Source organism: Melospiza georgiana, chromosome 13 (genome assembly GCF_028018845.1).
Source record: "Melospiza georgiana isolate bMelGeo1 chromosome 13, bMelGeo1.pri, whole genome shotgun sequence".
Classification (NCBI taxonomy): Eukaryota; Metazoa; Chordata; class Aves; order Passeriformes; family Passerellidae; genus Melospiza; species Melospiza georgiana.
The window spans coordinates 4,101,124-4,127,539 of NC_080442.1; the positions used below are offsets into that span (position 1 = coordinate 4,101,124).

Below are 26,416 nucleotides of genomic sequence, written 5' to 3' on the forward strand. Positions count from 1 at the left end.
TCACACCCAGTACTGGTTGTTTTTCAGGGGGGGGTTGGAAGTCCGGCAGTACTGCAGGAGCTCGGGGTCCGGAGGTGCCCCAGAGCCCGTGCCAGGGGGCGGGGGGCCCGTGCCCTTGCCCTCCAGGGTGGTGACAGTCGTTAGGGGGATGCTTTGGCCGGGCTCTGTCCTCCGGAAGGTCTCGTGGTCTGGCACGGCGCCGTTCTTGGCCTTGGCGCTGGGGGTGCCCTGCACGTGGTGCTTCCCCGTCTTGTTGCGCTTGTGCAGGTAGAAGAGAAGGGGCAGGATGAGGGCCAGCAGGAGGAAGATGAGGCAAATGGGGATGATGATGCTGAACATGTTGGCCTCAATGAAGCTGAGGAAGGTGCCCCCCGCCCCGGGGCTGGGACTAGTGGTGGCACTGGGGGCCAGCCAGGGAGTGGGGAACATGCCCAGCTCGCTGGCATTGGGGCTGCTCCGTGCTGTGCCACGGGGCACTGGGGATGAGGGTGCCAGTGGGACTGTCAGCAGGGTGACACCATAGGATTTGGAGGCATTGTAGGGCTCGATGCCATACTCCAGGGATGCCAGCGCTGGTGGCACACCATCAGCCGCCAGCTCAAAGACAAAGCTGTCCCTCTGCAGGGGTTGTTGGGTGTCCCCAGCATCCAGCACCTCCAGCCCCACCAGCCCCTGCTCCAGCTCGCTCTGGCTGAAGGTTTCGATGGGGGATGTGGGCTGTCCTGGATCCCTGGGTACCCTCACAAGACGGCTGGCACGGGGCGCCCTGCGGACCTTGAAGACTGGCACGCTCTTGGTGTGGTTGGCCAGCTCACTGGCATCGAGGACACTGGTGTCCAGGAGGGCTGTGGTGCCTCGGGGCCACAGGCTGCCCGCTCGGGTCTTCACCGCAGCTCGGACGGTCACGTTCACCACCCCGCTCCTGTTCCCTGCCCGCGAAATGGCAACGAACTGGAAGTCATCCTGAGGGGACCTGAGGTCACTGAAGGTGAACGTCACCTCCCCACGATCCAGCTGCTTCTGTGAGAAGCCCCGTGATGGCTTTTGGTTGACTTGCAGCTGTCCAAACCTGGGCTCCCTGGTGATCCTGTACAGGACATTCCCTGCCCCTCGTGGTGCGGCACCCAGCAGGTGATGCTGGGACACGGGGGCCCTGTTCAGGTCTTGGGGCACCTCCAGCAGTGCTGGGCTGGCAGTGGTGCTCAGGACAGGCAGCACCTCGATCTCCAGTGAGGTCTGGATGGGTGGGTGGTGGCCACTGGAGAGGCTCAGGGCTAAGGAGCCTGGGGCAGGGCTCCCAGCGGCAACAAACACCACGCGGCCAGCGTTGACATCCGCCTGGGTGAAGCGGCTGATGGGCTCCCGGGGGTCGTGGGCACTGGCCACGTGGCCAGAGAGGGGTCTCTGGAGGACGCTGTACACCATCTCCTGTGGGGACACCAGCGGATCTGCCACATCCAGGTACTCCTGTGACAAGGTGACCACGGAGCCTGGCGGCGCCTGCAGCACCCCTTGCCGCTTCACCACCCGTGGTGCCGCGGGGCTGCCGGCCACTGTTAGGTTGAATGCTTCAGAGATGACCACCCCATCCTGTGGAGGACGGACAGACCGCTGCTCCTGGGGCTGGAGCCACGCCCTGAAAGTGAAGTGGTCTTTGGAGACGCTGTCCCCACCATGGGCGTACACCAAACGCCTCGCTGCCAGGTCTGACTGCAGGAAGAACGGCCGTGACTGCTGCAGGGGCACACCGGCCACCAGGAGCTGTCCATGAGCTGGTGGCTCCGTCACCAGGAAGACAACGTCATATCCAGCCCGCTCAGGGACCAGGATTCTGCTCAGGAGGTTGGAGGCATCCAACACCGAGGTGTCAATCTCAGCCTGCTGAGCCCTTGTGAGCTGCAGACCTGGAGAGAAAAGGAGTAAGAATCAATGAATGAAAGTTGGTCAGGGTTTGTTGCAGTGATGGAAGAAGGAATTGGATGCAGTTTTAGATGTTGAACAGCACATTTGTCTTCTTCAGACAAACAAGCCCTCCTGAAGAGCTGGTTTATCCCATGCTTCCTCATCCTACCCTTACCTGTGTTTTTCCAAAGCTGAGTCAGGCGCTGGGGACAATTCTCCTCGAAGGAGATCAGGACGAGGAGGATGAAAGAATCAGAGATGGTCGTGGGAGTGACCACACGGAAGCGGATGGCATCTTGGGCCAGCCAGAAGGGCTGGCCTGGCATCTCGTGCTGGTAGAAAATCAGCTCGCTGTCCACCTGAAAATTTACATAAACCTTTGACACTGGGATGGAGCAACTAAGCTGTCATTAGGTAAGAAATGGGGATTTTCACTAGCCATGGCACAGTAGTGACCATGGAGAGCTCATGGTGTTTCTTGACCAGGATGTGAAATTGTGGCTGCCCCATCCCTGGAAGTGTTCAAAGCCAGGTTGGACAGGGCTTGGAGCAATCTAGTAAAAGGTGACCCTGTCTGTGGGGGGGGAACAAGGTGACCTTTAATCTCCCTTCCAACCCAAACTGTTCTGTGACTCTGTGATGTTTCTCGCAGCAATTAGGGGAATTTAGGCTCAGAGGAATGGTTGAGGTTGCTCAGCATCCTCTGAGGGTGAGCACAGCACAGAGGAGCTTCCAGGGAGGGTAAACCCATGTGTCTCTGAGTGATGGAATAAAATAAGACCCTTGCTAGACCCTGCAAAATTTGGCCCCTCAGGAGAAGGGTTTTTCCAGAGCAGGGGTGAAAAAATCATGCTTGGCTCTTCCCTTCAGCAGCAGCCACGCTGGCTGGCTCTGCAGCAGGGAGATGGCCTAGGAAAAGGGATTATAGCTCCCTCAGCCTCCCCAGTGCTAAATCCAAGGCTGAGGCAGCAGCTCTTAATCCCTCTTAGCAGCTGCTGGCAGAGCTGGGAAAGTCACAGCACGGCTGGAGCCTTGTGCTGCCTCCTGCCTGGGATCAGGGGCCTGTGGTGGGGCTCATACTGGGACCCCCATGTGTGGTGGGGTGATGAAGGGCTGTGTTTGGGGTTCTGGGGGGCTGGAGGAATTGAAATCTCACCTGGGCTTGGGTGAAGTTCCTGATTTCCTCCCCCTGTGAGGTGGTCAGCCTGCCCAGGCGTGGGGCTTGCTCGATGCTGTAGTACAGAGTGGTGGAGCTGGTGGGGCTGTTGCTCACTGCCTGCAGGTTCTGGCTGGTGATGGGCTGCAGGGCACCTGGAAAACACATCCACTATGGATTTTAACCAGTCACCTTGCCACCCACCTGCAACCTCTGCCAGGGGCATCTCAGCAGTGCTTGGGCAAGGGCCGGAGTCCCAAGGGGGCCCCGTTGGAATTGGATGAGGATGGAGAATGTGCTGGTACCCACCTGGGCACACAGTGAGGCTCTGCTTCCTGGCCAGGCTGATGACAGGCTCTCTCTGGGCCCTGATGAGGAAGAAGTGCCCAGGAGATAGGTTCTCACCATCCCACAGATCGAAGGCAAAGCCACCATCCAGGGGTCCTGTGGAAAGCACAGACCTGGGCATTTGTGGGGCCAGAGGAGATGCAGCTCCCCATTAACCCATCAGGAATTTTTTGGGATGGGGTTGGCATCCCCTGTGGTGGCACAGTGTCCCCAGCACCCTGGGGTGGTGCAGGGGCCTGGGGCACTCAGTGCTGCCCTACCTTGGTGCACGAAGAGGACGAGGCCGTTGTCTATCTGGGCCTGGGTGAACCTCTGGAGCTCCGTGCCGGGCGCTGACCGCAGCACGACCTTCCCGTTGGCCGGGGGCTGGATGGAGTAGGTCACCTCCTCTGCTGGGGAGTCCTCATCCTCGGCACTCAGGATGTGGGGGCTGAGGACAGCCGTGGCCCCTTCCCGCAGCTGGGGGACAGGGAGAGGCTGAGATCCCCCTGCCATACCCCCGGCACCTTTCCCCTCCTTCCCATCCCAGCTCAGAGCGCTCTGCTGGGTGCCAGAGCACATCCCAGCCCAACAAGGACGCCTTGTCTGCCTCCTGGGGACGCCTCCAGCCTCTGGCCTCTGCCCAGCCCTGCGTCAGCGCTGCCGTGTTTGCCAGCACGTGCCACACAGCTGGGTCTGCTGGAGGGCAAGTGTGCCTCAGTTTCCCCAGGTCCTGGAAATGGAAGAGGGCACGGTGCCCTGGGGCAGGGGCTGTGCCTTTGGGACCTTGCTTTGCAAGGAAGGGGTTTTAGTGGGGTGCACAAGCTGCTGCTGGGCACACAGTGACCACAAGCAGCCCAGTCTCTCCCTGGCTGGGTGTTTCTCCTCACTCCTGCTCCCGTCCCAGTGTCCCAGTTTCCATCCCACCGCCCCCTCACAAAGCTGCAGCAAGGCCCGCTGTCCCAGCAAACCCTCCAGGAATGACAAATATGTGGCTGAGTTCAGAGCCACTGAGGAATTTCCCAGGACCACTTCCTCCCACCCAGTGGTGCTGACCCTCCCGTGGGAACATTGCCACCCCAAAAGCCTTGGCATCTCCCATCGCCAGCTGGAGGCAACGATTTTCCCTGCTCGTGACCCTGTGCCACATCCCCATCTTGGCAGACCACAGGGATGAATGTTGTGCTGCCAAACAAGTTCTGCCCACACAGCCCAGAGCTGCCCTTTGCCCTCAGGATGCCTGGAAATCATGGGGTGCATGGATGGAGCTGTGCCAGGGCCCATGTGGGGTGGAGGGGTGGCATATGCAGCATCCCGCAGCATCATGGGGCTGGGACCTTGGAAATCTGCATCTCGGGAATCTGCAGGACAACACCCAGGCAGGCGCTGGAGGAGGTGCTCTGCTGGATGAGCTCTTTTCTGCTGTTTTCAGCTGGCCTAACCCAAAACATTGCTTGAGTGGGTGTGGGTGCCGACAGAGAAATTGAATCCCTCAGCAGTCCCCACGGGATGGCAGAGGCAGGCTGGAAAACACAGCTTTGGAGAGGCAGGGTGGGGGAAGTGCTGCTGGACACACAGCCGGGACAGGAGCCTCACTGAGCTCTTTGGGCTGCTTCCTCTCCCCAGCACCCACAGCAGCTGGAACTGCAGTCACACTGGGGGCTCGGAGCCATAACAAACTCCCTGTGGGCAAAGCAGGAGGGATGGCAGCCCTGGGGCACCGCTGTCCCCTGGGAAGGGACAGTTTGAACAGCTGGAGCAGCTCTGCTCCCAGCCCGGAGCCTGCACTGCAGGAGCTGACCCATTTCTCCCTGCTCCTCGTTCTCTCTGCATTATTAAAGCCTTCCCCTGGCTCTGTGCTCGCTCACTCTGGGCTCTTTGTGTTTGCTCAGCCTCCGTGTCGCCTCCGCTCCCGGGGAGCGTGGCCGGCTGCTCCAGGGTGGTGGAAGCCTCTGCCTCGGTGGCACCCAGCCATCCTTCCTTCAGATCCAGCCCAAAAACTGCTGCTCCTTCCCAAGGGGCTCCACTTTGGGGTCTAGACCCAGCCTGTTGTCCCTCGGCATCCCTGGAAACCTTTGTGCAATCCCTCTCCCGGGCCTGGCCTGACCTTTAAACACTGAAGTCATCCCTCAGCAGAGCACAAACACGGCAGGGCCGGGCCTCTCCCATCATTCCCGTTGGGGGAAGGAAGCTTTTCCCTGCTCCAGAGCTCCTCTGGGCAGCTGTGGTCACTCTTCCCAGGGGGCTAAGGCATTCCCACGGAAAGGCTGCCTCAGAGTTCAATTTTAGGAGGTTTTTCTGTCTTTTCACCCTTATTCTTAGCATGATGGCTGGGGGGAAGGGAAGGCCATGCTTACACTGGATGTTTGGAGTGGGGAAAAGGGGCTGGCACGGGCCCAGCAGCTGAGGGGTCAACTTCTCCCTGAATTTTGGCCCAGGTGAGGCAGGTCTACAAAAGGGATTTGGTCAGAAGCTTCCTGGGCTGGAGGGGGAAAACTGGGGCAGGCACAGAGCTGAGGCTGGGGTACTTCTACTTCCCAAACTTTGCTGGTATCCCTCAGAATGGCTGTCTCTGGGGCCAGGCAGGGCAGCCCCTTCCCCTGGGGCATCTTCTCCAGAGTCCAGGCTCCCAGAACCCTTCCCAAGGCAGCCGTGCGATGATCCCCAGGGAGTAGATTGCTTTCCAGTTGCCAGTCTGAGAAATCCCAGATCTGGGATAGTGAAAATGGGTGCAGGGCAGTGGGGGAGGCATGATTGTGTTTCCTACTAAATTCTTTGCTGGAATTTTACATTAGCGACCCCGAATGGGACAGGGAGGGGTTGGAAGCAGAAGGTGGGAGTTCAGCAGCAGCTGAGACCTCTTCCCTGCTGCCTGGGATGGACGAAAAGAGAGGTGTGAGAGCTGCCCGGATGACTGAGTGAGCAATCCCGGCCCGTGTTGGTGAAAGGCGGGCAGGCTGCTCCGGGAGCTGCCGGGGATTATCCCGCGGGCGGGCAGGGCTGCGGAGCCGCTGCCGCTGCCGCCGTGGCAGCGCCGGGAGCGCGGGGCGATGCTCCCACCTCGCGGCCGCTCCCCGCACCAGCTGGGGGCGAGCCCCGCGCGTTCTCCGCCTCCTCCAGAGCCTCGCCCCGGCGGGAAACGCTCCTCCCTTCCCATTGCCATTGCCATTGCCCGCGGTCCGCCTCTGGGCGGCAGCCCGGCTCTGCCGAGCGCGGTCCCCACGCCGGTTCCCTCCCCGCGGCCTCCCCGCCTCACCTGCAAACCGGCGTTGACCTTCAGCCGGGGCGCCCTGGTGCTGCGGGGCAGGATGGTGATGAACACAGTGCGGGCATGGCTCTGCCGGGACACCTCGGAGGCGTTGGCCAGGATGGTGAAACTGTCACTGAGGGATCCGCGACCATCCTGCCTGTACTGGATCTGCTGGTTCTCCACCTGCGGGGCGAGGGCCAGGTGATCCTCCACGGAGGACACAGCCCACCGGCCCCTCGGGGGAGGTGACCCTGAACCGTCCCGGGAGGATGATGGCAACCCACTACAAGCTCAGGGGTAATAACCCTGTGGGTTCTCTGTGGGAAGCAGAATTGGAGCCCAGCATGGGTGCTCTGCCTGCATCCCCACCCCGTATCCCTTATTCCATATCTGAGGCTGCAGAGCAAACCCCCCACCCCAAATACCTCCATCCCTTCCGATGGGGAGAGGACTCCTGCAGCCCTCCCCAACCTCCTAGTGTGGCTGGGGGCTGGAGGCCACCCCAAGCTGTCCCCAAACCCCTGGGAAAGCAGCCTGGTGGGCAGGTGGGTGCTGTACCTCGCTCCAGGTGAAGCTGTGCAGCCCGCCCTGCTCGGGCCCCTGGCTGCTCAGGAGAGTGCCAAACCGGGGGGGCTCCAACACCCTGAACTCCAGGCCGAGAGCTGGGTAGTGGGCGTTGGGAATGCGGAGGATGCTTGAGGAGATGACGGCAGAGCCACCTCCTGGCACTGTGATGTTGTGGACATCCAAGGGGACGGTGATGGGCAGCACAACCAGGCTGACCACCACCCCCTCCAGAGGGTCTGCGCCGCGGGCGGTGATGTCCAGGACAAACTGGTCACGCTCCTCGTTGGGCTTGGAGTGGAGGTAGAGGACTCTGCCATTGTTGATGTCCTCCTGGGTGAAGGACTGGATGGGGTCCAGGCTGGGCTGCTCGTTCATGTCCTGACTGTGCTGAAGCATTGCCAGGAAGCCAGAGGCTGGGGGCCTGCTCACCAGGTAGACTATGTCTTGGGAAGGTATCTCTTCATGGGTCACCTGGGAGTGTGGGGGAGATGAGGCATGAGTGGGAGGGCTGGAAACTGAGGCTGGGCTGCCCCGCAGCCCACCTGCTGTGCAATCCATCCCTCAAAGCTTTGCTGTGGGATGGACTGCAAGAACCACCTTACTGAGGCCATGCCTGAAGCCCTCTCTCTTTGCCCCCCGGGCAAAGCCTGACAAAGGCCTTGGCTCTGAGCAGGTGGGAGTAAAATGGAGTACTGGGGGTGGCCATCCTGGTTTGGTGGCCACGGAAGTGATACAGGCATGGGGAATGACTAGAGAAGGGGATACTCACCATTAAGTCCTCCTCCTTGATCCCAGATGCTTCCCCCTGGAAAACATAGATCTCCTTGTGGTTAACTATGCTCAGGGGGCTGGGATGGGTGTCCAAGAACACGCTGATGGCCAGTGTGTCCTCCACTGCCACCTCATTTGCTTCTACAGTGAACTGGAGCTCATCCCGGGTGTTCCTGCTCCCGTTGTGGTGGTAGGAGATCTCTCCTGCCAGCAGGTCCCTCTGGGAGAAGGCCATGACTGGCTGCTCCCCTCTCAGTACAGTCCCCCACCTTGGGGGGGTGGTAATTAGGAACCGTATCTCTTCATCTGACCTGATGTCCATGTTGGTCTCCAGGCTGAGGACAGAGGAGTCAATGCTCCCCTGGGTGCCCTGGTGGATGACCAGACCAGTGTTGTTGACTATTCTGATGTAGGGGTCAGATGCCTGCACTTCCAGGAGGGCTGTGGTTTGGTGGAGGCCATCCGAGACCTGCAGCTGGATCCAGCCCCGGTCAGCGCCGGAATGGACAAAGAGGATCTTCTTCTTCCTCAAGTCATCCTGTGTGAACCGGTAGACCTGGTGGCGCCTGTCATCGACAGACACAATGCTGCCGAACAAGATGTCCTTCCTGGTCAGCACCAGCTGCGCGTCGGAGAAGCCGGAGTCCTTGTCAGTGAAGGCGATGTGGTCAGTGGTCAGCAGGTGCTGCCCATTGCGCACCACGTTGAAGACTCTGTTCACCGCCCGGACAGGGCTGTGGTCATTGACGGGCTGGATGGAGACCCTGAACACGCCCCTCACCTCCTCGGCCTCAGACCCAGCACTGCCCTCGCCCTGCCTGATGGCTACGAAGGGGATGTCGTCCTCCAGCGTCTCGGAGTCATCGTGCTGGTACAGCAGCCGGCGCTGCAGGATGTCGTCGTTGGTGAACTCGGTGATCTCCTCCAGGGAGGCCCAGCCGTGGGACGCAGCCCAGGCCAGCCTCCCGTGCGCTGGCCCCTCAATCACCTCATAGACGTAGTCCATGCTGTTCACGCTCTGCACAAACAAGTGATCCTTGGAGATGACGGCCTGTCCGCCTTCCGGCACGGTCAGCAGCACATTGGTCAAATTTGGTGCATCGGGGTCACCACCAATGCTGATTCTGTAGGTGTAGACGGGCGAGTGCTGCTCACCAGCGTGGACGCGGAACTGGAAGAAGTCCTCAGCTTGCTGGGAGTTCCTGATGGTCACGCTGTAGCTCAGGCGGTTGTCCTGCAGGTCCTCTTCAGTAAATCCAAAACCTTCAGTCAGCCTGTTGCCAAGCAGCTCCAGGTTTCCCTTTTTGGGAGCCTGGACGATCATGTAGTGGAAGGGGACTGGGGCAGAGTTTGGATCTTCCAGCATTGCCTCCAGCTCCTTGCTGGTGATATTTCTGTGCCTCTTATTCTTCATCTGGAGGGGAGCCATGGTCCTCATCTTAATGGTAGCTCTTTTAATCCTTATGAGGAAGGTGTTGTTTGGCAAGACCTTCTGCCCCACCTGGACTTTGAATCTCACCTCCTCCACGCTGTCTTCCAGACGGTGCTCCGGGTCTGTGCTAAAATACTGGATGCGCCCTTGCTCCAGGTCTTGTTGGTGGAAGGACTCGACTTTTTTCCATTCCCCTCCCATGCTCCCTTGCTTCTGGACCTCACCATACTTCAGAGGCTCCGTGAGGACGTACAGGATGGAGACCCGCTGTTCCACGGCGTTGGTCTCCACAGACAGGTTGGCTGTGGTGATGCGTGCAGCCCCTCCTTGGGAGAGGGAGAGGCCGGTGTTATTGAGCAGGCGAATCTCAGGATCAATGGCCAGGATCCTCAGGGTGGCAATGGGGCTTGGCACGGCGCCATCACTCACCTGCAAGGTGAGCTGTAAGTTTGTCCCACCCTGGTGCACATAGACCACGTTGCCAGCTTCCAGGTCCCTGCAGGAGAACTCTTCAATGGGCACTCCAGGGTGGAAGTCTAGCTCCACATAGCCCTCCTCCATCTGCTGACTGTGCAGCTGGAACTCGAGGTCATCGCAGGACGAGTCATCATCCAGGACCTGCAGGATGTCGGTGGTCAGGTGTTTCCGTGTGTGCTTCAGGATTGTCATGTGGTTCCCATGGGGGAAGAGCACCTGTGGGGCATCGTTGACAGGGTTGATCATGATGGGCAGCAGGTACACCTGCCCCTGCCGCAGGCACTCTGGGACCCCTTGCTGGGTGGTCACTGTCACCTCCAGCATCAGCTGGTCCATGGGCCCTTCGGAGCCATCGTGGATGTACCTGACTTTCCGATTCACAATGTCTAACAGGGTGAACTTCCTTCTGCTCCTGGACCCGGGAATGTCCAGCTCCAGCTGGCCGTGCCTGGGGTCACTGGTGATGCTGAAGAGGATTTGGGACTGACGGATGTTGGCCAGGCTCAAGTCTACCGTAGGCTGGGCGTGTTTCCACTCCAGGTAGGCCATGCCCCCTTCGGAGACGATGAGGGGGCTGACGTGCAGCAGCCTGCTGATGTTGGCAAAGGCGGGTGGGAAGCTGCTGTCGGGCCGGCACGGCTCCACCACCAGGCCCGGTGCTCCGGAAAAGCCATTTGGAGGTGGGGAAGTGGATGCCTCATCCTGCTCATACACCTCCTCATAGTCCCAGTAGTGGTCCTGCTTCCCACAGCCTACTGTGATGTCCTTTGTGATCACAGCATCCTGCAGGCTCCTCCTCTGCATGTTTATCCGGAGGTCCTCCAAGCAGCCAACAAACGAGTGGTTGGTCATGGTCCACAACGAGATGAAAGAAAGATGGTGCTCCCTCAGCCTCTGCAAAGCTTTTTCATCCATACCTCCAATGAAGAGGTTTCCCTGAAGGTCCAGGTAGTTGTTGATGCCCCGGTTGGATGTGGATGAAGCATAGTAATCGATCAGTATCTCAAACTTGTGGATGTCTGTGTGGACCTTGACGTAGTGCTGCTGCTCGTCGCTGATGAAGACGTTGTTGTGCAGGACGATGACGCCGTTCCCCTTCTCCACAAACCCTCGCAGGCGCCCATTGGAGATCTCCAGGTAGAAGAAGTCATTCTCCAGGCCTGCGTGGTAGATGAGGGGTGCCTGGGTGATGCTCGTCGTTATCACAAACTCGATGGTCGCCTCCTGCCTTGCATCCCACGTGGGGAACGCAATGTAGGAGTGTGGCCCCGGGAAGCCGAATGGCTCCTCAGGCTCTGCAGAGAACTGTGTGCTGCACCCTTCCTGGACACGGTGGAAGGTCTTGGAGCTGCCATCAGCAGACAGATGGGAGAGGACATCCAGGCCGTTGAATGTCACCAAGTGAAGGCACCCCCTGAAGGGAGGGCTGGCCTGGGCAAGGTAGGGCAGGTCCAGCCTGCCCGTCCCGCCGGCATAGAGGCCGTGCTGGATGTCCAGCTCCCTCGCTGGCCCTGCGATGTCTGCAGAGCTGTTGAAGAGGCCATCGATGGTCAGTGTCATCCTGCCATCTTCCACCAGCAGCTCCACGTCGTGCACTGCCAGGTTATCAAGCTGCAGCCCTGCTGGGGACTGCAAGGTCACCTCCTCCGAGCCCAACTGCAGCCTGGCCTGCAGGGAAAGACACAAAATCCTCAGCTCAAGCAGGACCTCTCCACCTTCCAGTAGCACCTGCATGGACCCACACCCAGGTGCTCACAAGGGTTTTGGTCCCTTGGTTCGCCCCTCCCCCTCTGGATGTGCTCCTCCTTCATCCTCCCCATGGGCCTGCCTTCTTCATCCTGCTCTCTGAATTTCTCTAATTTTTCACTCATTCTCAGCAAACCCGAGTCTCAGGGCTGGGCTCCTCCATCTCCCAGTCCCACAGCTGGGCTTTTCCTCTCCCCTCACAGAGCAGCCCTGCCAGATGCTGGCTCCTCCTTCCCTGCCCTGTCTTGCCCACTGCCCTCCATCCTTGCAACCTGGGCTGCTTCCAGCCCTTTCCCTGGGAACTGGCAGGGGAAATAGCAGGCTTTGCTCCTCGTGGGCAGCAGCCTGGAGCCTGCCTAAGTAGAGGGTTAGCTGGTGAGACACATGGCCTGCATTAGGGACACCTCAGGCCAGTGGCTCTCTGGCTCTTTTGCTTTGGTTTAATGTGATTGGTAGCCCAGCCCAGGCTGCAGGAGAGGCAGGATGTGTGCCTCGGATGCTCCCTGCTCTTTTTCCTTCATGGTGGATGCCAATACCCTAACCACAACAGGGAATTTTATTGCTCTGTCTTGATTGCTTCCCACGTTCCAGCTGGGACAAGGGAGATCTCTTTTTTTTCCCTGGATCCTCTGTGTCTCACCTCCTCACACTGAGGGTGCTGTGCACTGTGTCTGACCACGCAATGCACACGGGGTGCCAGTGTCGGGGTGTCCCTGTGATCACCCCCAGCATCACCCAGGCAGTGGGTCAGCAGCTTCCCCAGATGGAGCCTGGTTCTCTGTATTTAACCAAATCTTCCAACACTGTGTCCACTCTCCTCTTGGAGCTCCCTGTCAGGGGTCCTGGCAGCTGGGCTGCCCCTTCATCCTCTCACTGGATGAAGTGAGGAGGACACAGTCTCCAGCTACATCAGGGAAGGGATAGGTTGGATATTAGGAAAAAAAATTCAGCAAAAGAATAATAAAGTACTGGAATGCTCTTCCCAAGGAGGTGGTAGAATCACCATCTCTGGATGTGTTTAAAAAAAGACTGGACATGGCACTTGGTGCTATAGTCTAGGTGAGGTGTTAGGGCACAGGTTGGACCCGATGATCTTAGAGGTCCCTTCCAACCTCATCATTCTGTGATTCTGTGAAATCACACTCCCATATATGCACACTTTGAGCCATGACAGAGCCCCCAGCCCACGGAGAGGGGGTGCTGACCTGCAGGCGGCCGGCTCGCAGCTGGAGCAGGAGGTGGTCGGGCTGGCCGGCAGCCAGGAAGAGCAGCCCGTTGCCCTGGCTGGTGAACAGCTGCAGCCGCAGCCGCACCGCGCGCGACGCATCCGACAGCGGCATCTCCACGAAGCTGTCCCCGAAGAAGGAGGCTGGGGAGAGAAGGAAGAAAGGTCAGGCAGGGAGGGACACCTCCTGCAAGCCCTGTCCAGGTGGGTGCTGTGGTTATGGAGCCCATCCATCAGCCCTTCCCTTGTTTGCCGTCTGACAGGTTGCTGGAGTCCAGCAGCCTAAAAAGACCCTTGCGGGAGAGTCTGTTTTTCTGATTTTCCTAAAGAAATCCTAGAATGGGCTTGGGTTGGAAGGAAACTTAAAGCTCATCTAGTCCAAGTCCCCTGCTAAGGCCTATGACATTTCACTTTCACAAGGGACCTGCAGCTTCTCACCTCTATCTCCCCTCTTCCTCGCCCTCCACTTTGGAAAAGACGCAGAAATTTTCCACTGTCCCAGGTTGCTCCAAGCCCTGTCCAACCTGGCCTTGGACACCTCCAGGGATGGGGCAGCCAGAGCTTCTCTGGGCAACCTGTGGCAGGGCCTCAGTACCTTCTGATTAAAGGAACTGTGTTTCTCCTCAGTGCAGGAGGAATAAACAGGAGTGCCAGTGATCCATAGGTGGATGTGAGAGTAGATGGAAACCTCGGCTCAAAGCGGGCGCCTGGAGATGCAGCTGGAACACGTTCAACACCCAGTGTGCATCAGCCCTGGAGGACTCAGCTCAATGGCATGTGGTCATGAAATGACAGACTGTGTCACAGGGCAGAGGCAGGAGAGTGCAGGATTAAGAGTACAGGGAGCGGCCAGACTTAATTTTAGAGCGCTTTTAGTTTTTAGCTGACTCAATGCATGCATGTGCATCTCACACATGTCAAATGTGTGTGGCTGGGGCCTGCAGCCACCCATCCTGCTTGGCTTCAGCTCAGCCTGTGGCAAAGCTCTGTGCTTAAGCATAAACACTACAGCCCTGTAAGCTGGAAATGTTTGGGGAGGATATGTCAGGGACGGGGGCAAATGCACATTTTCAGTCCATATGTAGTCACAGGCTCTGCTGGAGTTTATATGTGTGAAGCTTTCCTGCTGTGCTTTACTAGAGCACTTATCAGATCCACCCAGTGGGCGAACTACACTTTGGTTTGGGGTCCCAGATCTGTCTTGCTGAACTAGAACAGGAATTTGGTTTTCAGGGTCCCAGCCCCTGATCTTTTTTGGAGGAGGCAGGGATGGATGTTGGATGCTGGGGTGACACCAATCTTCTGCACAGCGAGGTCTGGGTATAAACACCCACATCTGCTGTTAAAATTGCTTCCCTGGAGGCATTTTCCTCTTACCCAAGTTTCTGTGGGATGACCAGGCTGGCAATGGGCAATGCAGGCTTTGCTCACAGGGTGGTGCACTAAGTGAAAACCCAACCCTGCAGGACAGCCACCGTCACTGAGGCATTTGGAAGGGGACCATCTGTAGAGGTGATGGCAAAAGTTGGCATGGCAGGGACAGAGTTGGAACACTCTGATTTAACTTTTCCCATTTTCTTCAGAGCTGAGCCCTGCAGTGCCTGGGGGAAGCTTTCCTGAGCCCTTTGGGAATGGGGAGACCTCCTTGTCCGGGACACCACAAAAAATCATTTCCTGCCACTGGCAGCAGAAGAAAGTGCCTCAGTTTTCCCCTGTGGTCTGGGAGGATGACGTGGGTGTTGCAAAGGACCATCACCCCACCCGTTCTGGACAGGGAGGAAATGGCACCATGGAAATATTTGGCCTTTGCTGTAAGACCGAGCCCTTTGCCCAGCCCAGGGCAAGGCTGTCAGGGTGCCTGCTGCTGGCATGGGGCACTTTGGCTTCCTTGTCCTCTCCAGCCCAGCCAGTGACTCAGAGGAGCTGTTCTGTTCTCTGCAGGGCTCTGTCCTTCCCTGACCTGCTCCCTCCTTCCCATGGTCCAGCAAAACCAGCCTTGCCCAGCGGCCAAGGGTGGTGGTGGGTGCTGGGGCTCTCAGCACCGCCTTGTCCTGGGGCTTGGTGACCAGGAGTGACGTGGCACAGTGGAAAAGGGAATGTTCCTGTCCCTCCTTGCACAACCACAGGCACACGTGGTTCCCAGAGACATCCATGGACGTTATGTGCTGCCTCCCAATGAGCTTCCCTGTGCATGCTCCATGCTCCAGCTCCCACTGGGATTTTGCTACATTTTAGTGGCTTCCCCTAATTAAAAAATGTTTTTCAGATGGGTACTGAGTGGCTGCTCTCACAGGGAGGGAAAGCTCGGCTGGGCTGGACTCACCAGCAGCTCCCATGCCCGCCAGGGGCTGGGCAGTGTCTCGCTGTGGGTGCTGGGGATGAGGGTTTGGGGTTGCTCCAGCAAGGCCAGTTTGTTTTCCAGTGTGCCAGGGGGCACCAGCTCCTGCAGCCAGCACATTTTGTCCTGCCTGCACTCCACCAAAGCTGCCAGAAATGTTTTCCTTGTTCTCTCATAAAATTCTAATAATAAAAACCTCCCAGAGGTGCGGATGCCTAGGGGAGTGGTGCTGTTTGTTGGGGAGGAGGAAGGACCCTTGCCTGGATCCAGGAGGCGCTGGAATTTTTCTCCAGCAGCAGAGGCACTTACTGTTTTTTGTCCTCCCAAATTCCTGCTTTATTTCAGGGCCACTCTCCTCCTCCCTCATCAGCCCAGCCAGGATGTGAAACCACTTAGCCTGTGACATTTCACTTTCACAAGGGACCTGCAGCTTCTCACCTCTGTCTCCCCTCTTCCTTGCCCTCCACTTTGGAAAAGACGCAGAAAACATGGATTTTTGGGTTTTTTTTTTTGGAAATGCATTTTGCTCTGCAGGAGCCTCCATGGGACAGGGTGCCCCATCCTGGTCCATCACCTGGAGCAAGCAGGGACTTCCAGGCACCCACCCCCATCCTGGGCAGGCTCAGGTGAGCTGCTGGGATCATCCCATGAGGATGAGTTCCCATGCCCCAAAAGCACCTATCTCAAGTGATCAAAGGCTGCCACCATCATATCGCAGGAGTGTTGTGTCCCTCATCCCTGGATGCAGATGCCCAAGGGGACCCCTCCTCTCCTGCCATGGGGAGCAAGAGTTCCCCAAATCCTGGCCACGGGTTGGAGTGGACACCCCGGATGTCCCACTCACCCCGGATAAAAACAATTGACATTCCCATCTTGCTGCGTCCCACAGGAAATCACCATGGGTGCCTTGCCAAGCCGATTGAAAGGCGTTGACGAGGAGGCGAGAGCAGCCTCCTCCTCCGTCACAGTTTCCGAGCAGCCAGCCAGCAGCCAGCAGATTATAGACTGCAGTGTCACTTGGGTTTTAGGTGGTTTTTTTTCTTTTTTTTTTTGCACGGAATAAAACAAGGAGATGAGCCAAGAGCTCTAAGAGGGCTCTGGGAGCAAGGCCCCTGTTCTGGGCCTGCAAACAGCGAGGGCTCCGTGCGAGCCGGGCCTGCCCCAGCGGCCTCCAGCCACGCGCCGGCCCCGGGAGCTCTGGCCCTCTTCCCCTGCTCTCCAGCTGAAAACACGGCTGGTCTGGCCTCTCCAGCAGCGGCTTCTTTGGTGCTCAGGGAATTTTCTGCCTGGGGGAGCAGGAGCAGAGCCTGGGGAGGATCCCCATCCGCTCAGGGGGCTCTCCGAGTGTTTGGGGCTCAGCGAGGCTGTTTTGGGCTCTCCTTTGTGTTTTTAACACGCATCACAGCACAGAAACTTCTCCCAGCTCCTTCCCTGCACGTAGGAGGCTGAAGGCGCCAAGTCCAGGCCCAGGCGAAGGGAAGAGCTGGGAAAGCTCGGCGCAGAGAGGAGCGGCCCTGGGCACGGAGGGTTTGTGCAGCAGGGACAGTCCTGGGTGTATGGAGGGCACGGGGCCGGTGAGGGGCTGCTGCCCTGCCCAAGGCTCCCACCCCAGCCTGGGGCATCCCAGGACAGCATTCTGGGGGGCAAGAGGAGCAGCTCGGGGTACAGCTGAGGGGCTGCAGGGTCCCCATCGCTCTGGCCACGGCAGGACACCGAGGCTGAGGAGGAAGGAGCGGAGCAAAGCCTGCCCGAGGATGGGGTGTGGAGCCGGGGAGGGGCTGGATGCTCAACAAGGCTCCATTCAGGCTGCGGTGGGGCAGGTGGGGGCCAGGGCCAGCTGTGTTTGCAGGGAGGCGACTGGAATTCATTAAAGCAGCTCTTTAATGAGCGCAGCGGTGCCAGGAGAGCCCCGTGCAGACACACGCGCCCCCCTGAAAGGCTCCCTGTGTTCGCAGCCGCTTCCCATCCCGGCCACACCGCTTTTCCAGCGGTGGAAAAACAGCCGGGCAGTGAAAGCTCCTTGTTGCCCGAACAGCCCCGGGCTTGTGCGGCCGCTGGTGCGGCCCTGCCCGCCGGCTGCCCTCCTTCCTGCCATCCCCCTGTGCCAACAGGCGGCCCCTGGGCTGTGCCCGCTGCCGGGCTGCCACTGGGCAGCCTGCTGCCATCCTTCTCCACAGCCTCAACCACAGAGCTGGTTTGGAGGTTCTCTGAGTTGTTTGGGGATGGTTTTTTTAATTTGTGTGACTTTTAAGGTAGTGAGGTCACCCACTGCCAGCCTCATTGTGCTGCACCCCCATCGGCTGTGCCAAGGGCGGAGGGGCTGGGGGATGTGAGCACCGGAGAGACTGGGGGGATGTGAACCCCGGAGAGATTCGCGGGGTGAAAATACCCGAGGGGTTCAGGGCAATGCCAACAGCAGAGGGGCTGGGCCATGTGAACAGCACTGGAAGGGCTCAGGGCTGGCTGCCCAGCGCTGGGGATGCTGCTCGGCAGCTCGGTCCCCTCCTGTTCCCCCCGCAGTGTGAGCTCAAGGCTCCCATCCCGCTGGGTGGGCAGGACCAGCGCCGTGGGTGGTCCTGGGGGCTCGGCTCCCTTGTCCCCATCCTGGGGCTCTGATGCCCAATGGGACCTGCAGCCCCCCAGAGCTGGAGCTGGGCTGTGCCCCTGTCCCCGCACAGGGTGGAGGGGCCACGGGAGGAAGGGATCCAACGGGCTTTTGGAGAAAGGCTTCATTATGCTCCACATTCCCTTCGTTTTATGGTGTGGTTTTATTTATGGCCAGGGAAGGAAATGAGCAGCCTGCGAGGAGGTTAAGGCAAACACCGCAGTGTGCAGCTTTGGCTGGGGCTCTGCTGGGGGGACAAATGGGGGGCTGCTGCCTTCAGACATGCCCCGAGACCCGAGCTGAGCACCCACCTGGGTCTCCACAGCAAAGAGATCCCAGTGCAATGGAGATGAGCTGGGTTTAGTCTGCAGCAAGGGCATTCAAACCCGGCAGGGATCACACCACAGTCCCCTTGTGCCTGCCCCAGGAAAGCCTGGGGTTCTGCCTCAAGATGTATGGGATGGGGTGTCACAGGCACAGATCCATCCCTGCTGTGACAGCTCCTGGCACCAAGAAGGACTTTTCCTTTTATCCCCAGTCCCAGTGATTCCAGGGACGGCTGCTCCCACATCCTGAGCCAGGGCTGTGCGTGCTTTTCCAGCCCCAGCAATGGGAATCAGTGCTCTGGTTCTCGCCTCCCCCTCCATCTGGCCCTCCCTCACGGCGGGGCTCCCAGGGGCCGCTGCTTTCCAGGAGTGCTGGCCAGCAGAGATTGCTGGAAAGCAGCACCCACAAAACCACCAGGGAAGCCATGGCTGGTCACCTTCCCAGCTCTGGTCACCTTCCCAGGGCTGCCGACCACCACAGGTGCCATCACCCTTGCTTTGGGCGTGGGAGGAGAGTCCTGGGCAGGGTGCTTTGCTTTGCCCCCATCCCACCCGGGTGGCCTCTGGCTGCACCACGCTGCTTTGAACCCTTCCTCCTGTGTTTATTCCTTCAGTTCCTCTTCCCCGTTCCCCGGCCAGCTGCTCTGCGCTCGCCTTCCCCAGCCTGACAGCTTTGGGGAAAAAACAGCCTTTTCACAGCCCACGGACTCTGGGGTCAGGGGAAAACAGGAAAACATGAGAACATGCCCCCTGCTAATTCTGTGCTGTCTGGGAGGGGGCTGCTTGTACCTTCCCGTGTCCTGCCAGCCCCCAACCCCTGCCCAGCGCCTGTGCCTGCTCCTGCCTGCCTTCCCCATCCTTAGGAGCCGTGATACAGCAGGGAGGCCATAAAGCAGGGTCTAGGAGGCTTGGCTAGAGCTCCAGAGCTCCATCGCTTATCCAGCATGGTTTTACGATGATTCAAGCACAGCCCTAAAGCTGATGGTATTTCCTGAGCTCTCCTGCTCAGCCAGATGCAGAGCCGTGGAGGGGAAGGCCAGGAGCTGGGAGCCAGCCTGAAACCCCCCACAAAGGTCACAGTGCTTTTGGGAAGAGCTGTGCCCCCAAAGCCTGGCAGGAGCGGAGCAGGGATGCAGAGCTTTTAACGATGAGTGGCTCAATGGCTCCGGAGGGACTGAAGGAATCAGCCCAAGCTGGAAGCAGAGTTTGGAGTGTTTGCCCTGGGAAGTGAAGCGGGGGGAGAAAGTGGGAGGATTTGGGGAAGCAGGAGGCTCAATGGGGCTTTTGTGCCGTCCCCTGCAGCGTGACTCAGGCTCGCTCAGGCTCCCGCTGCCAGGAGAAGTTGGCCTGGAAATACTGTATCAGCCCCAGAGGACGTGGTTTCCAAACCATTCGAAGTCGGGTTTTGTTCTATTTCTTTCTGTCTTTTTTCTCTCTCCCAAGCCCTCCTCCCCTGTCTCACAGGCTGGCAGGTCTTCCAGCCCCACCCTGCCCATCGTGGCACCCGCTGCCATTCCCTATCCCACCCAGCCGAGGAGAAGCTTGCAGAGCTGAGGAAGAGCATGTGGTGGCACAGGAGGGGACAATCCCAGCCAGCCCCTGGTGCACATCCCACCTGCAGATCCCTGAACCCCATCCCTGAACAGCCAGTGGCTGTTCCCAAGCTCAGTGAGGGAAGGAGCTGGCGGGGGGACGGGAGCAGCCGGGCCAGGGATGCTCGCAGACAGCCTGGAGCAGCTCGGTGTTACCGGAGAGATCCTGCCTGCTGTCAACAAACAGCCCGCGGCAACGGGGCCGGCTCCAGCCGCCCGGCTCTGATGGTTCCCAGCCCCGCTGGTGTCAAGTGGCTCCCGACGCGCCAGGATGGGAGGAGTTATCAGCCAAAATTGTGGGGGAAGAATGAGCACGAGCAGGAGCCTTGAAACCTCGCCAGAAGATACCTGCTTGCCTTAACTGCAGCATGCAGGGATGGGGAAATGTGTCAAGAGGGACGGCAAAACGTGCAATTGCGGTGTAAAATGTGTAAATTTGGGTTATTCAGCTTTAGTTGTGCTGGTAAGGCAGCACCCACAGCACCCTGCACCCCACAGGGCACCAGGGACCACGGCCAGGATGAGCTTTAGGTGATCCTGAATGCTGTGAGGGGCAGAGAAAAGTGTCTCCACGGACAGAGATGGGGGAAAGAGAGGACATTTTTTGCTCCTCTGGGGCTGACATGCTAAACTGTCTGCAAAGAAAATGAGTATTTTCTTTATCCCCGCTCCTTCTAGAGCTGAAAGCTTGGTCCTCTCCTGTCCTATCCAGTCCTCTCCTCTTCCCCCACCCTTCCAGAGGTCCCCCTCCCCACTCCTGCTATCCCTGACTTTTCCATCCATGAGAAACACCCTCTGGGGTGATGTTTATAGAGAAAATAAATGCCTGCTCTATTTGTAGCCCGGGGGGAGGCCTGGCTGGGGGGGCTGTGGGGGTGTGGAGGCCGGTGCTCACATCCCCTCCCAGGGCTGCAGGGCTTTCTCAGCCACATCCACCTCGGGCCAAGACTTCCCTCTCTTCTCCCAAGCTCCCAGAGGAAATGACCCTGGTGGGCTCAGAAATTTCTGTGGGATGGGATGCTGAAAACCTTGAAGCCCTTCTGAAGCTCAGTTAACCAGAGGCTGGGAAAGGGAATGGGAAATTCCTGCTGCCCGCCCCTCTCTCTGCCAGGGCTGTGAGGGGGTCGAGGATGGGGAGCACCCATCAACACGGCTGGGGATGGCACCACGAGCTCTTGGTGGCTCCAAACCCTCCCATCCCTTGCCTGCCTGCAGCACAGAGGAAAAACAACTTCCAGAAAGCCAAGACTTGGGCAAAAGTAGCAGCAGGGATTCACAGGGCCATCCCCAGCTGACTCACAGCTCTTTCCCCAGCCAGTGAGTCATGGTGATGGATCCAGTGTTGCTTCTCTGTCTCCCTGTCTGGGAGGCACGTGATGGGCCTGGCCACCTCCAAACCGTGTTTGCCCCATCACTCTCTCCACTCCCAGCAGATTTTGGAACCCTTCTCAGGGCTGTCAGGCAGCCAGGGCAGTCCCTGGGCACAGGGCAGCTCCCAGAGGCACTGCCTGGAGCCATGGGCGGCGCACCCGGGAACGGGGATGGAAAATGGGCATTTGTCACCCCCCTGCATCCACAGCCCAGGGCACAAACATCCCCCACCCCACCCTGGTGCCAGCTGAGAGGCCCTGTTTGGTCTGTCCTGAGGGTAAAGGACAGGCAATGGGTGACAAACCAGGCAGCAAATGCATGTTCCCTGTCCTGGGGTTGGGAAGAGCTGCAGCAGCCCTGCTCCTATGGATTTTAGCCTGGCTTTGCAGATCCCAGTGCTGCCCTGACTCTCAGCTTTGCTTTCCAAAAGGCTTTGTGAAAGGTTCTCTGACTTCATAGAACATATTGGGGACATGCTTCATGGAATATATTAATATTCTGTCAATACAACAGACTAAAAATGATAAATGATCCTCATATAACAATACCTAACAACATTCTGCTGTATTGGTCAAAATATTATATTGGTTATATATATTTTTAATACATATGTACATATTATATATATTATATATATAACCAATATATTATATTGGTAAACTCGACCTCCCTTTTTTTGGTCTATTTACCTCAGGAAAGGTCTGAGGAGTTTCCCATGCCAGTGCAGCATGGCAGTGCCCAACCAAACACAGGGCACGATGGAGACAGCTCAGAAGGGCTGGTTTGGGACTGAGGGAGCTCTGGTGGGCACCTCCTCTCTCTGTGTCTCAAGGGTTTGGAGATGCAGATGCTGAAGGGGCTGGTGGCAAATGAGGCTTGGGACGCCCAGGTGAGAGCAGGGAAGGGCACAGGAGTTTCCAGGAGTGTCCCAGCTGAAGGCTGGGGGTGATGCTCACACTCAGCTTTCCCAAAAAGGAGACGGAGCGAGCCCAGCACCTGGAAAGGGCCGGGGAGCAGCCCCGGGGAGCCGAGGCTGGGCTGGGCCAGGGCCTGCTGTGAACAGTCTGTGCTTGGAGCTTTATTTAGGCACGCAGGCTCCCCCTCCCAGGCCCTGTTCCTGTCCAGCCTTCAACCTGACGTGAGCTCCTCGGGGTGAGCTTAACCCTGTCCTGCAATCCTGCAGGAATGTACTTATTATATTTTTGCCCACAGCTCTCTGTTGCTAAATATAAGAGTGAGACAAGAATATTCCTCCCCGATTCCCACGATACCAGTTTGTGTTCTCCCCCCTTTTCAGCATTTTTCCTGTTCTTTCCCATCAGCTGGAAACTTTTCCAGCTGCTTTGAGCTATGACCTTAAAACATGTGGCGCGGCCATAAAAAAGAAAGTTTGAATAAATCAGTCAGATTTCCAAAAGTGGAGGAAAGGAAGAGCCGAGGTGGCTCCGTGGAGCTGAGGAACGTGGAGAGAGCAGAAGGGATCCTGGATGGACACCCCAGGGTGTCCCAGACACTGCTCCCTGTCCATGGGCAGGATCCTGGACATGCCAGGATCCCTCCTGCCTCCCCAGGACCCCATCACTGCCTTGGGGTCTGCCTAAACTTTGGAGGGTGTCACATTTTTGGCACCACTTGCTGAAATCTTGGGGTGAACGCTGCTCATGGGGAGTCCACACATCCAATTCTCTCCTCTCCCTCACTCCAAACCTCCACTAACAGGGATTTTGGGGAAGGGGGAGCCCAGCCTGTGGGTAAACTCACTGAGGATCAGAGGGGAGCCAGGCTGTCGAAAAACAGTTTATAAAGCTTCACACTCTGATGTCAAGAGGACAAGTTTTATGAGTGCTTTTTCTTTTTGGTATAATCCTGTATTTGATGAAGTGGATGATGACTTTTCCCATGCTGGGCTGGGCAGGAAGGCCTGGGTTCCTGAACCTGAGCTTGGAGGGAACACAAAACACAGGCTTCACCCCAAAAACCTCAGCCCTATACTCAGCATGCTGCTCATGGCTTTCCCTGATGGGAACAGGGGATGTTCCACAGTGGGCAGCCCATGGGAACAGCTGGAATGGGCACTGCTGGGCTCAGCAGGGATGTTCTCAGCTGCAGGGGCTGGTGGGAAGCTGCTGCCCAGGCCCAGGGTCACAGCTGGCACATCTGTTCCAGCCCAATGCAGAGACAGTCACCAGCATTTGAACATGGGGGTAAACCCCCTTTTCCTCCCCAGCCCCACGCCTTGACCAGGGAGGTGCCCACTGATCCCCAGAGCCATGGGGGAGTCGCCTAGGGATGTCAGTCTGGGGCTCTCACTGAAAGCCATGGGGGTTTTGGGGTTTTTTTGGGGTTTCTCCAGCCCCATGAAAGAATTTGGGACTGCCAGGGCAGCCCTCAGACCCACCCTGGACACTGCACAAGCAACAGATCCATGTGGGGAAATCCCATCCTGGGATGGAAAGGTCAGGGCTGGGAGGAAGGAGACCACTCTGTTCATTAACAAAAGGGATTCTTTTTCCACTCAGCTTGCCAGGCACCCTCCTATTTTGGCGCATGACAAAAAATAGAAAGAACAAGGCCTAAGGTAATGAAAGGAGCATGTCCCAGAGGCCAGCTGCTCTCTGGGAGGGAATGGGGACAGCAGGAGACCAACAGCAGCCCTGCAGGTGCTGAGGGCCACAAGGCTGGGCTCTGGGACCATCCTCCTCCTTGCACTGAAACAGGCTTGCATGCAGAAGTTGGTTAGGAAGCAAAAGGCTGGAGGTTTTCAGTAATTCCTTTGGGAACTGCTGAGAGCAAGCTCCTGCCTCTCTGCTGGTCAGAGTCCTGCTCCCTGGGGGGAAGTTAGGGAAGAGACACTCCTCAGTGAAATGATACATTATTTTTGGGGTGAGTTAGGGACACGAAAGTGCTTTCTAAATGCCCTTCAAGTTCAAAGCTGTAGATGCTGCTGATGCAGTGCCCAGTCAGAGCCCAGGCACAGCTTGGAGGGTCAGACCCAGTGGGACAGAGCCTGTCCAGAGCCGCGGAGCCTGCTGAGGCCGGGAGGGAGCAGGGCTGTGGCACGGCTGGCAGCATGCTCAGGCTGGACACACGGCCGTGACAAGAGCTGGGTGTGCAAACCTGGCTGTTCTACGGAGAAAACCGGGTATAAATCCCACACCTCTGTCCCGCCGGAGCTGCCAGCCCTGTGCCACCACGGGGGGACCCTCAGCCCCAGCCCTGCGGTCCTACGACCCTTCAGGGGCTGTGCTGATGGGAGAGGTGAGCCGCTCACTGACAGGCGGCCCGGGCCGGGACACAGCCTAGGGCTGCACAGGGGCTGCCCTCGCAGGCGGCTCCCGTGGCAGGGCCAAACATGGGCACGGAGGGCTGGCGAGCTCCCTCCCGGCGGCGCCGGGCTTGGCGGGGCAGCTCAGCCTCGGTGCCTTCCCCCGGCCGGCTGCCCCTGGCGCCCAGCGCGGCCGCTGCGAGCCGCGTCCCACACGGAGCACGGAGCACACACACACCCACACGGAGCACACACACAGCCCACACGGGGCACGGGGCACACACACACACAGAGCACGGGGCACACACACACACACACCCACACAGCCCACACGGGGCACGGAGCACACACACAGCCCACACGGAGCATACACTCACACACCCACACGGGGCACGGGGCACACACTCACACACACCCACACAGGCCACACGGGGCACGGGGCACACACACACCGTGCTGCTCCGAGCCGTGTCCCACACGGAGCACGGGGCATACACACACACACACAGCACACACACACACACAGAGCACACACACACACACAGCACACACACACCCCACACGGAGCACGGGGCACACACACACACACACACGGAGCACGGGGCACACACACACGGAGCACGGGGCACACACACACCGTGCCCTCTGTGGGAAGCGCCCAGCGAGGCTCCCCCCGCCCTGCGAGCCGCTCCTCTGCAGCCCCCGCTCCCCCCACACGCCCTGCCCCAAAACACAGCGCCGCTGCCAGCCTGGCGACAGCACTGCCACCCCGGCAGGGACAGCCCGCATGGGTCACCCGTGTCCGCTGCCTCTCCCAGGAGCAGGATTATCCCCAAGGATTGTCACTCTCGGTTTGGGGACAGGACTCACCTCCGGCCGGGGGTCCCGCGCTGAGGGGCCGGGGGTGGCCGGCCAGCAGCAGCAGCAGCAGCAGCAGAGCGGGGGTGGCGATGCCACCGCGGGCACCCATCGCGTCCCCGGGGCTGCGGGACGGCACCGCCTCGGCCGGCGCCTGCTCCAGCCCGGGCTCCCAATACTACTATATTTAATAAAGCGGAGCGAGGGAGGGACCTGCAACTTCTCCCGCCTGTCAGAAAGGAGAAGTTCGCTCAGATTACAACCCCAATTTTTCCCCTCTTAAAGAGCTAGAGGCCCTCGCCACCCACACCCGCTCCTGAAAGCAGCCTTGTTCCCGCCGGCCGCGGAGGGAGGAGCGGGGCAGAGCCCGACGTGGGGTGCGAGGGGCGGCTCCGGAGGCACCGCCTGCTCAGGGCTGAGCAGGATGTCACAGTCCCAAAATACTCTGGCTTGGAAGCGACCCGCGAGGATCATCGAATCCGACTGTTCAGTGAGCGGCCCGTGCGGGGATCAAAGCCTGGTGCTGTGAGCGCCGTGCTCCAACACACTGGGCTAATCTCCACAGATCCCTCGGCACTTCTGGGGGAGCAAAGCCAGTTCCTGGTGTGCACGCAGACCCAGATCAGTGACTCTGATGGTCCCAAAGCTGCTGTTACCCACCGCGGCCGTGTTCCTGCAGACCTCACACCTCTCTCAGCTGGCAGCCATGCTGACCTTCGGCCCTCAGGGCTCACTGCACTCCAGCTGTGCTAGCAGCTGGAAAAGAACTTTCCAGCTTCTCCTCCTGTCGCAAAGCTGATTTAGGACAAGGCCACCACCCTTTGGACGCTCAGCATCCCCCCCAGCCTGGCTCCCTGCTCCCTGCTCATGCCCCATCTTTCCAACCCTATCCAAAGGTGCTCCCATCCTCCTCCTTGGCTCTGGTGCAGCACACCTCTCCTTCCTCATGGAAGCCTGGGTTTCAGGCCCTTTTCCCCCCGTGCCACGCTTGGCTGATGGATGACATGTGCCTTGTTTCCTGCTGGGTTAATTCTAACCCCTCCAGGGCCCTCAGCGTGACTTTGCCGTCTTTGGCAGCATTTGCAACACCTTCCAGCGTACAGTCATCTGCAAACATAATTAATTTGTTGTTTACTTTTGCTTTCAGATCATTAATAAAGACATTAAATAAACCTGGGATGCGCTGCTTTTTCAGTAACTTTTTCTGA

At 58.7% G+C, this 26,416-nt stretch overlaps 1 protein-coding gene across 1 annotated transcript; it reads right to left on the reverse strand.

The window, feature by feature from the left end:
- CSPG4 (chondroitin sulfate proteoglycan 4) lies at nucleotides 1–25,320 on the reverse strand. Its single transcript, XM_058033476.1, has 10 exons — nucleotides 25,221–25,320; nucleotides 12,834–12,997; nucleotides 7,972–11,550; nucleotides 7,194–7,673; nucleotides 6,642–6,818; nucleotides 3,667–3,865; nucleotides 3,368–3,502; nucleotides 3,059–3,213; nucleotides 2,078–2,261; nucleotides 1–1,904 (listed from the first exon to the last, which is right to left on the reverse strand). Exons 1-10 carry the CDS (start codon nucleotides 25,318–25,320, stop codon nucleotides 1–3), a joined length of 7,077 nt encoding a protein of 2,358 aa, XP_057889459.1.
- Between the last annotated feature and the right edge of the window lie 1,096 nt (nucleotides 25,321–26,416).